The sequence below is a fragment of the Salvelinus sp. IW2-2015 genome, linkage group LG18, assembly GCF_002910315.2.
Source record: "Salvelinus sp. IW2-2015 linkage group LG18, ASM291031v2, whole genome shotgun sequence".
NCBI lineage: Eukaryota > Metazoa > Chordata > Actinopteri > Salmoniformes > Salmonidae > Salvelinus > Salvelinus sp. IW2-2015.
In genome coordinates, this window is record NC_036858.1 from 16,205,931 (window position 1) to 16,216,836 (window position 10,906).

Sequence of the window (10,906 nt, forward strand, 5' to 3'; positions counted from 1 at the left end):
CAGGCCCGGGATTCAAACCACTCACGTTCACGTTCCCATGGGATTGAGCTGCACTGTGATTATTGCAGTTGCAACACATTTCAAGGTGTCTTCATTTCTACAGTAAATGTGGAACGGACTGCCATGGGAAAAGATGAAGAACTTGAGAGGATCGTGAAGCTATGCTACTGTAATATAGATGGCGCCCTCTACCTTTCAAGAGTAGCGGATTGCCATTTTCATAACTAAGATTGGCACAACACACATGCCAGGGCTAGGGGAGGGGAAAAAGGTGTGCACATCCAAACAATATGTAATAAGCATACACACACACAACCCCCTCCCCCCTCCCTCCAAATAGCCCCTCCCCCCACCCCTCCTCCCTTAACCCACACCCAGGATATGACATAAGCTGATAAGAGCAGGCACCGAGGGCAACGTGGGGGCACGATGAGCAGGTCTCTCTCATCACTCTAAACTAAGGCTAAATACAGAGATTACCCCACTGCTGCCACTGCTCCTCCTCCTCTGTCAGTCCTGTGATTATGATGGGTTGCGTCCCAAATGGCACCCTATTCCCCATGAGGTGTTCTACTTCTGACCAGGTCCCATAGGGCTCAAGTCAAATTCAGTGCACTACATAGGGAATAGGGTGCCATTTGGGACGCGGCCATGGTGATCTCCACAGATTCACAGACTCTGCTGAATGAGGACAGGAGAGGAGAGAGGCCACAAATTGATGGGATTAATCCACAAGAGAAAGGGCGGGGAGATAGAGAATGGAGAGATGGAAAGGGTGAAAGATAACGGAAGGGAGAGAGAGGAGAGGGGAGGGAGAGAGAGGGGGGAGAGGGAGAGAGGGAGAGAGAAGGAAAGAGAGAGGAAAAAGAGAGAGAGAGAGGAGAGAGAGAGAGAGAGAAGAGAAGAGAGAGAGAGAGAGAGAGGAGAAGGAGAGAGAAGAGAGAGAGAGAGAGAGGAGAGAAGAGAGGAGAGAGAGAGAGAGAGAGAGAGAGAGAGAGAGAGAGAGAGAGAGAGAGAGGAGAGAGAGAGAGAGAGAGAGAGAGAGAAGAGAGAAGAGAGAGAGAAGAGAACAATGTTTTAAAAATCATGTGTTCGTTTGTGTTTATGAACATTTAGGCCTTACAATTCACCATGGAGAAAAATTGAATCGTTGGTTGGTCATGGTCGATGGTCATGTCGGTACAATTCCTTTTCAATTCAGTCAATTCATTGTAATAAACCCGAAATTCCAATTCAATTATCCGCAATGTTTCTGTATGAGAAAAATGTGGAATTGGAATTCAGTTAACCCCAAACCTGTGGTGGCATCAACCAGTCTTGTTGCCAGTGTAAAAAGGCCTCACAATGATGGATGTGTAGGTATACTACTAAAGTACCTGTATAAACCACTAGATGTCACCCATGCATCATATTCAGAGTCAGTGCTCAAAGGTGCTGATTTATACACTGATTGTACAAAACATTAAGAACACCTGCTCTTTCCACGACATGGAATGAACTGGTGAATCCAGGTGAAAGCTATCATCCCTTATTGATGTCACTTGTTAAATCCACTTCAATCAGTGTAAATGAAGGGGAGGAACAGGTTAAAAGTATTTTTAAGCCTTGAGACAATTGAGACGTGGATTGTGTATGTGTGCCATTCAGAGGTAATGGGCAAGACAAAACATTTAAGTGCCTTTGAACGGGGTATGGTAGTAGGTGCCAGCGCACTGGTTTGTGTCAAGAACTGCAACACTGCTGGTTTTTCACACTCTACAGTTTCCAGGTGTGTATCAAGAATGGTCCACCACCAACGGACATCCAGCCAACTTTATATAACTGTGGGAAGCATTGGAGTCAACATGGGCCAGCATCCCTGTGGAACGGTTTTGACACCTTGTAGACCCCATGCGCTGACGAATTGTGACTGTTCTCAGGGCAAAAGGGGAGGGCGCTCTGCAACTCAATATTAGGAAGGTGTTCTTAATGTTTGGTGTACTCAGTGAACACCAACTGGCATATTACACTTTAATGCATTTAACCAGACTTCAATCCCTTCAGGGGAACAGAAACAGAGTCATAGGCTATTAGGGCCGTATACAGTTGAAGTCAGAAGTTTACATACACTTAGGTTGGAGTCATTAAAACTCGTTTTTCAACCACTCCACAAATTTCTTGTTAACAAACATGTTTTGGCAAGTTGGTTAGGACATTTACTTGTGCATGACACAAGTCATTTTTCCAACAATTGTTTACAGACAGATTATTTCACTTACAATTCACTGTATCAATTCCAGGTGTCAGAAGTTTGCATACACTAAGTTGACTGTGCCTTTAAATAGCTTGGAAAATTCCAGAAAATTATGTCATGGCTTTAGAAGCTTCTGATAGGCTAATTGACATAATTCGAGTCAATTGGAGGAAACGCGTTCTGTCCCTAGAGATGAACGTACTTTGGTGCGAAAAGTGCAAATCAATCCCAGAAACAACAGCACAGTCCTTGTGAAGAGGCTGGAGGAAACAGGTACAAAAGTATCTATATTCACAGTAAAACGAGTCCTATATCGACATAAACCTGAAAGGCTCTCAGCAAGGAAGAAGCCACTGCTCCAAAACCGCCATAAAAAAAGCCAGTCTGTGGTTGTGAACTGCACATGGGGACATTGGAGAAATGTCCTCGGGTCTGATGAAAAAAATTGAACTGTTTGGCCATAATGACCATCGTTATGTTTGGAGGAAAAAGGGGAGGCTTGCAAGCCGAAGAACACCATCCCAACCGTGAAAGCACGGGGTGGGAGCATCATGTTGTGGGGGTGCTTGCTGCAGGAGGGACTGGTGCCTTCAAAAAATAAGATGGCATCAGAAGAGGAAAATTATGTGGATATTTTGAAGCAACATCTCAAGACATCGGTCAGGAAGTTAAAGCTTGGTTGCAAATGGTTCATCCAAATGGACAATGACCCCAAGCATACTTCCAAAGTTGTGGAAAATGGCTTAAGGACAACAAAGTCAATGTATTGGAGTGGCCATCACAAAGCCCTGACCTCATTCTATACAAAAATTTGTGGGCAGAACTGAAAAAGCGTGTGCGAGCAAAGAGGCCTACAAGCCTGACTCGGTTACACCAGCTCTGTCAGAGGAATGGGCCAAAATTCACCCAACTTATTGTGGGAAGCTTGTGGAAGGCTACCCGAAACGTTTGACCCAAGTTAAACCATTTAAAGGCAATGCTACTAAATACTAATTGAGTGTATTTAAACTTCTGACCCACTGGGAATGTGATGAAAGAAATAAAAGCTGAAATAAATCATTCTCTCTACTATTATTCTGACATTTCACATTCTTAAAATAAAGTGGTGATCCTAACTGACCTAATACAGGGAATTTTTACTAGGATTAAATGTCAGGAATTGTGAAAACTGAGTTTAAATGTATTTGGCTAAGGTGTATGTAAACTTCCGACTTCAACTTTATCTTATTTTAGCGTTGGTGATAATAGGTTGGCAGGATAGGTTCTCAACTAGGGGGCCTAGGATCCTAGGAGGGCCTCAGAGAGCTTTCAGGTGGTCCCTGAAAAGCCAGGTAGAAAACTAACAAGTAGAAAATAACAGCAGTAAGGCTGAAATATCTCACATTTGATAGAAGAGTACTGTTTAACAGGTATAACAAAATTAAAAGCAATGTTTAAAAGCAATGCCTCTCCTTCCTTGATAACGAATACCGATCCCAATTTACTCTTACTTAAAAATGCAATCTTTGAAGTAGGGGTTCCCCAGATTTTCTGAAAGCATTTTATGAGGGCCTCGAAACAGAAAAGGTTGAGAAACACCGGCCAAGAGGTTTAGGGCCGAGCTTAAAAACTGAACTATGGGAACCTGAGGGCCGCTGGTCTCTGATACCAGGTACCATCTCTTGCCGTCGTGGACTTGAGCAAGGCACTGAAACTGCTCTACATCCTTGAGTGCTGCTCTGTGGCTGCCCTGTGCCACCCCATGTGTGTATATTTCAGGAGGTTTAGTTAGGCAGAAGACACACTTCTGTTTCTCAAATGGACAATGAAGTATATATTATATTCTATTCTATTTTATTTTATTCCAAGAAAAAGTATCCTAAAGCGGGCAGCCGCAGAGTAATCCACTTTTGGGCAGAAGCTTTTCCCCCCACAACGACAACCAGCAGAAATAGCCTAGAGGTGAATTGCACCTTGGTCATACCAGCACCGTGGCCATCTATTTAACTTTGCTCCCATCTTGCCCATAACATAGGCTATAACTAAACTTAGTTCATAATAATGACTAATTATTCATGAGGTATTTCAATATTCAGCGTCATCTGTTGTAATGGTCACGGTAATGTAATAAAGGAAGGTGTTTGGAACTTACAGGCAGACAGATCTGGGGGATCTACAAACGCAAGTATTGTAGACCCTTAGACATCCATGGTCATCAAGAGTCGGAGTCATTTCCTTCAGAACATGAATCTATACCAGGACAGATATAGGCCTACCCCAAGTATCTAAAACAAGCATTCATCGTTTCATTTGATTTGAGTTATTTAGCCACGATGGTTCACTCAGTAACAATTGCCACTGTTCTCCAGGGAGTCCTGGAGCATAAGAAATGCTCACTAGTGATAAAAGAGGACCATGCTTGTGTAAAAGTATTGCTTCCGTCCCTCTCCTCGCCCCTACCTGGGCTCGAACCAGGGACCCTCTGCACACATCAACAACAGTCACCCACGAAGCATCGTTACCCATCGCTCCACAAAAGCCACGGCCCTTGCAGAGCAAGGGGAACAACTACTTCAGGTCTCAGAGCGAGTGACGTCACCCGATTGAAACGCTATTAGCGCGCACCACCGCTAACTAGCTAGCCATTTCACATCGGTTACACTCACCCCCTTTTGACCTCCTCCTTTTCCGCAGCAACCAGTGATCCGGGTCACGGCACCAATGTAACAGTATTGCTTCCGTCCCTTTCCTCGCCCCTACCTGGGCTCGAACCAGCGATCCGAACAACTACTTCAGGTCTCAGAGCGAGTGACGCCACCCAATTGAAACGCTATTAGCGCGCACCACCGCTAACTAGCTAGCCATTTCACATCAGTTAAACTTGATTTAGTTTTATTTTGTTATTTTCCCATTGAAGAGTATAGATTAACAACATGTCACTTGTTTTCCATACTTAGTGATTCCTGCCAAAACCAGCATCTGGATCTAGACACACTGCTGAGGACAGATTTTTCATTTTCATTTTTTTTGCACTGGACTCCCAGCCTTGTAGTCTGCAGTACTGCTCTATGTCTTTATTGTCTGGTAGTTAATTGATTGATTGAATGTCTTTGATTGTCCAGAGTCCACTCACCTGGTTTCCCATACAGGCCTGTATCAGTCCCATAATAGAGGGGAAGATTGAAAACCAGCAGTGCTGTGGACCTCAAAGCCGGTATCTGAGAATATTTGACAGTAGTTATAAACCAGATCATTTTGGCATTCATATGATTTCCTTTGAAAAGGTTTCACGTCAATATTAGCATAGCGCTTCCTGAGTGTACTGCATTGATGCTTCTTATTTATTATGCTCTGTGTCATGCTATCATGAAAAGTATATCGGCCATGGCTATTACAACACAGCATATACAATATTATCACATTGAAATGAATAGGGCTATTGTTGCATTGTTTTTTCACTCACTACACTATGCATGCTGCCACATATTGGACACCTGGGTCCGTATGTCTCCCTCCCGTGTGGCGGTTTTGGGGGGGGGGGGGGGCAGGGTGGGGCCAGTGCCCCTGTGACAACAATTTTGGACCCCTTGTGGCCCCCCTAAATGTGGGTTTGAAATCATTTTTACATAACACATTTTTGCTATCGTTCTTTTTTTACATCCGTTATTAGACAGTGGCAACGATGATGATTATGAACATGGTCTTTTGCCTGCTAATGCCTGCAATACAGTGAAGAAAACGATACGACAACAATAACGTCTAATGTAACTGGCCCCTCTAACAGTACAACTTGCCCCAGCTTGGCCCCCCCAGTTGAAATGGTCTAGAACCGCCACTGCTCCCTCCCCAATTCAAGATGGATGCCCTGCCCGGTTCAGAGTTTGGACGATCACAAAGAATGCGTGGCTATTGAAGATCTTAATCTTTTCTCAATATATATTCTTCAAATGAACTACATTGGTGATGAGAAATTAAAGCCACACATCAGTCTCTAAGTGCCCTGTCATTGAGTGACAACGTTGACAGAATGGTCGACTTCTCTCTCTATCTCGGCTCGGTCTTCTTTTGCCCCTCTTTCATTCCACCTTGTCCTCCATCTGCACTCTGGTGAGTCTGTCTGTGTCACCTTGGGCACCACCCATCAGTATCCATGCCCACTAGTCCTGCCAGGCGTGTGYGTATCTTGTGGGTATCTCTAAGCTAGGGGGCTCTCTCAGAGCACAGCCCTGATTATCTTGGTTCAATTGACTCATTTAAGTAATTGTACCTTGGTGGTCTATGTGGTTTACTCTTTGGTTTGGTGTGCAATTCACATTGATTCACTATTTGATCTGATTTTAAGAAGCAGTGATATATAAAATCCCTGTTATTTAGCCTAAATGCAGGCCTAAATAGATTCATAAATGGGTGTCCATTGTTATGCTGTGATAGAAGTGAAATCGATCTTCAAAACGACATCAAACGAGAACATTTCATTCCTTCTCTCTCCGTTTTTGTTACTCTCTTTCTCCTTCCATTTTCATTGCCTCTCCTTCTCTTTCTGGCTGTGTGAGCGCGAGCGCAGTGACAGATGGCGAATCCCTCTTCCCTCGGGAATGCAATCTCTGTGAATGCGGGCGCATGTCAATCACCCGCGCTCATGTGATGGCTCTTGCCAATGACGTGCCAGCCATATGGCCTGGCATCATAACTGGTATGTAACCCACCCAGCCCTGGTAGAGGATGCCACACTACTGTCTCTGTGCGTTTGGGGTAGGGATAGCACAGCGAAGAAGCATCAAGCTAGGCTACAGCCGCACCTATTGGAGTGTCCGTGCAGGAGGGGTGTGGACTTGGACTGGCCACCCGGAGATGGTGTAAACAAACGCGCTTTCGCCCCTCACCGAGCTCCAAGACGGCGGTAGGTTGCACATTTTGGGATGGTCCGAAACGAATTATGGAATTAACACCAACGAGAGAATTTACACAAATGTCGAATGGAACATTTGTTATTTCATATAATTTATCGTTAGAGAAACAACTGCGCATCTTGGGCATTAATCAAATTATGTTGTTCAGCGATATAAGGCTGCTCTCCTCGTTGTTTTATCTCCTATCAAGTGTGGCAGATCTAATCAAAGATACAATTTAATCCTGCTCCCAGCTCTTTATTGGAGCTATCATTTAATGCGAACACGGGAGGGGATTGATCCCACAGCGCGGAAGACTGTKTTTAATAATCTAGCTAAGCATTTAATAAACTATCAATTCGACTTACAGTCTCCTAAAGATCTACACMCATTATTCTACTCATATCGCAGGCTTATCGATGGAGCTGTGRCATTTGCTTTGAGAGGGGGTTGGGACACTTTAAAGTCCCTCAAATCTTATCTCCGTTTGAAATGGAGACATTTCGGGACAGAACCTAAAATCTAAATAAAAGGAAATCATGGTGTGTGTGCGTGTGCGTGTGCGTGTGTGTGTGTGTCCATGCAGAGCACTATGGGAGTGATTCTCTATAGAGTTACATGTAGGTTAATTGACAGGTATTGGTTTGCGTTAATTACATTGTACTTATATGATTAGAAAAATAAATCCACGCACTAACATGCACAGCTGGGCTCATTAGCCTACAAGAGGCATTACGTTTTTCTTAACATGATCGCAATATTTGGAACTCTAAAAGTGATTTAAGAACTATTTTCTAATATCAACGTTGAATGATTTATCTAAAACAGATTGATAGATTAATGCATTTATTTGGCATGATGTATTGTGGACTTGGATCCTGTTGTGCCAAGACCAATAGATTAAATCAGTTGAAATGGAAGCTTCTTGTTTGGAGGTAGAATCGTTTTCAGTCTATCAATTKATTGAGGAGCATCGTGATTTTCTATTTATTTCGATCAGTAGAAAATCTCTATTCTTACACATAATTAACCTGTTAATTGTAATTAGGCCTAACTCTTAGCGTAGTTTTCCCCAGCTGATTTTATCCTCTTTTTCCAAATCCTGATACCCTCCTCCACAAATCTTTTTGAAAACGGAATCTGCTTGATAGTCACATATGCGTGGAAATGGTTCTAACTCAATGCGAATAATTAAGTAAAGCGTGAATATTATCAGAAATGTGCGTATATTTGAAAATTCCACAATTTATTCTGCCTGTGTTGGAATGTGGCCAGAAATAGTGGGGGGATGCGGAATGGGGTGAATGGGTCTACCCGACGCCCAATGTGCCCCTTGGGACCTTATAATAGGACCAGCACCGCAGAAACATGCTGTGAGAGGGCACGCCAAGGCACGTGCACGGGGAATTGGGGAAGAGCTTTCGTTGGGTCGCGTCTGTCGCCCCTCTATAGCAACAGAAACCCCCCAAATGTGTGAATGTAGGCTACAGCTGTTAGCCTACAACTTTAATTAGCCTACAGGACGTACAAAATTAATTAGGCAACTAAGATTGAAATATTTAATCATATGTTATTTTTGACGAGTAATCAAAGTAATTTTACACTTATGAATTAACAAGATGTCTAAAAGTATTGTTTTTATGCAAATACATTGTATTCTTATTATGACATTAGCATATTATATTACAGGCCTATAGAAGTTGGCTCAAGTGCACACATAGGTCTAAAGGAATGTAGAACTTTGCATTCAACTATTATGGCGTATATGCCTATAAAACTTATTCTCTCACAGTATTTTTATTCAATCAATTTACATTTTTTTGTTGCATCTCGTCTGTCAATCAAAATCAATATTTGTATAAACACAAATCTATATTCGGATAATACATAGCCTATACACCTATGCACTGTCTGAAACTGCTTCTCTAGGCCTTTTGTGCTCATCTGTCTTGCGATGTTTTCCAGTGCCACCATGTTGACAAGGCTATTCAGCGAGGTTCTGCCGGATGTCCAGAAGCTCTCGGGTTGGGTGGACGACAGCGAGGGCGAGGACTCCAAAACCAAGGAGGACGACCTGGGTCACCTGGAAGACGACGACTTGGATGACGGCGACGCCAGAGAGGGAAGCAGCCGGGATCAGTCCGAGATGGCTGGGGATGACGACGACGACGACGATGACGTCGACGATGAGGACTGCGGGGATGAGAACGAGGGGGGAGACAAACCCAAAAAGCGCGGCCCAAAGAAACGCAAGATGACGCCAGCAAGGATTGAGCGCTCCAAAGTGCGGCGTCAGAAAGCCAATGCACGAGAGAGAACGCGCATGCACGATTTGAACTCTGCACTGGACAATTTGCGTAAAGTCGTCCCATGTTATTCCAAAACGCAAAAACTATCCAAGATAGAGACGCTGAGACTAGCTAAGAATTACATTTGGGCGCTCGGAGAGATATTGCGCAATGGTAAAAGGCCAGATGTGGTATCCTACGTGCAGACACTGTGCAAGGGCCTATCCCAGCCCACCACGAATCTAGTTGCTGGTTGTCTGCAGCTCAACTCTCGGAACTTCTTGACAGAGCAGTGTCCTGACGGGGCCCGGTTCCATGTCCCCAACTCCTCTTTCTCCGTGCACCCTTACTCCTACCCGTGTCCCCGTCTGTCTAGCCCTCAGTGCCAACCCGGCTCCAGTGGGCATATGAGGACCCATAACTACGGCTACGGCGACGCGGTCTACCCAGGGGCCGTCTCCCCGGAGTACAACAGCCCTGACTACGAGGGCCATCACAGTCCGCCTGTGTGTGTCAACGGCAACTTTTCCGTGAGGCAACAGGAGTCTGTGTCACCGGATGCAGACAGGAACTATCACTATGCTATGCACTATTCTGGACTGTCTGCATCTCGGGCACCTGCTGCCCACGGCCTAGCGTTTGGCCCCTCGGGAGCGCGCAGCGGTTCCGCGCACTCTGAAAACGTGCCGCCGCCGTTTCATGACGTTCACTTACACCATGACAGGGCGCCCGTGTACGAGGAACTGAACGCCTTCTTTCACAACTGAATCCTCCAAAACCCGAACAAACCTAGCGGACCCCTAAATACCCAAATGACAATCCTAATGTTATAATAGTCTACCCATTTTGACACTGGATGAGGTTTTTAGAGGATGGGAGATGAGGTGGCAGGAATTGAGAGAAAAAGCCCTATATTGTCAATGTTGGTCCTCTGTTTTATTGATGTCATTCCTGAACTATCACCATGTACATTTTAAGGTGTGTCAGAAATCAATATCTCCAATCAAATGTCGACCTGTATGCAGAATATGAGTGCAATCAAAACAAATGATGTATAGGCCTACATGAACGAAACATGCTATGATGAAAAAAAAATAAAACGATATTTTATAACTGTCTGACATGCGGTGATTGACCATAGAAGTTCTTTCTGACTTGATATAATGGGGGGGGGGGGGTCTGTAAACTGAACGGCAAGGACTCCATAATGGTATCATCTCAAATAAATGACTTGGGGTACACAGGGTATTCCACGTGAGTAGGTTAATTCATAAGAACTGAGTTAATCAAAACATTATTTTAGGGACAACAACCACTTTCTGCAGCAGATTCGTTTCCAAATCCATTATTGAAACGAATAACAATTTATCATTCAACTGACCAAGCTTGAAATCCCTGTTTAAGGAATAGGCCTGTAGTCTAACCTTGTTTTCATCTAGTTCTTTTCCATCTGTGTTTTCCCCCTCAAGTTTAATGAACGAGAGATTCGACCAACCCTTCATGTAAACGTTATTCAG

General features: G+C 44.1%; 1 protein-coding gene across 1 annotated transcript; it reads left to right on the plus strand.

Moving 5' to 3' along the window:
* The first annotated feature begins 6,870 nt into the window (after positions 1–6,870).
* neurod2 (neuronal differentiation 2) lies at positions 6,871–10,507 on the plus strand. Its single transcript, XM_024006748.1, has 2 exons — positions 6,871–7,112; positions 9,067–10,507. Exons 1-2 carry the CDS (start codon positions 6,886–6,888, stop codon positions 10,154–10,156), a joined length of 1,317 nt encoding a protein of 438 aa, XP_023862516.1. The 5' UTR covers positions 6,871–6,885; the 3' UTR covers positions 10,157–10,507.
* Positions 10,508–10,906: the final 399 nt, after the last annotated feature.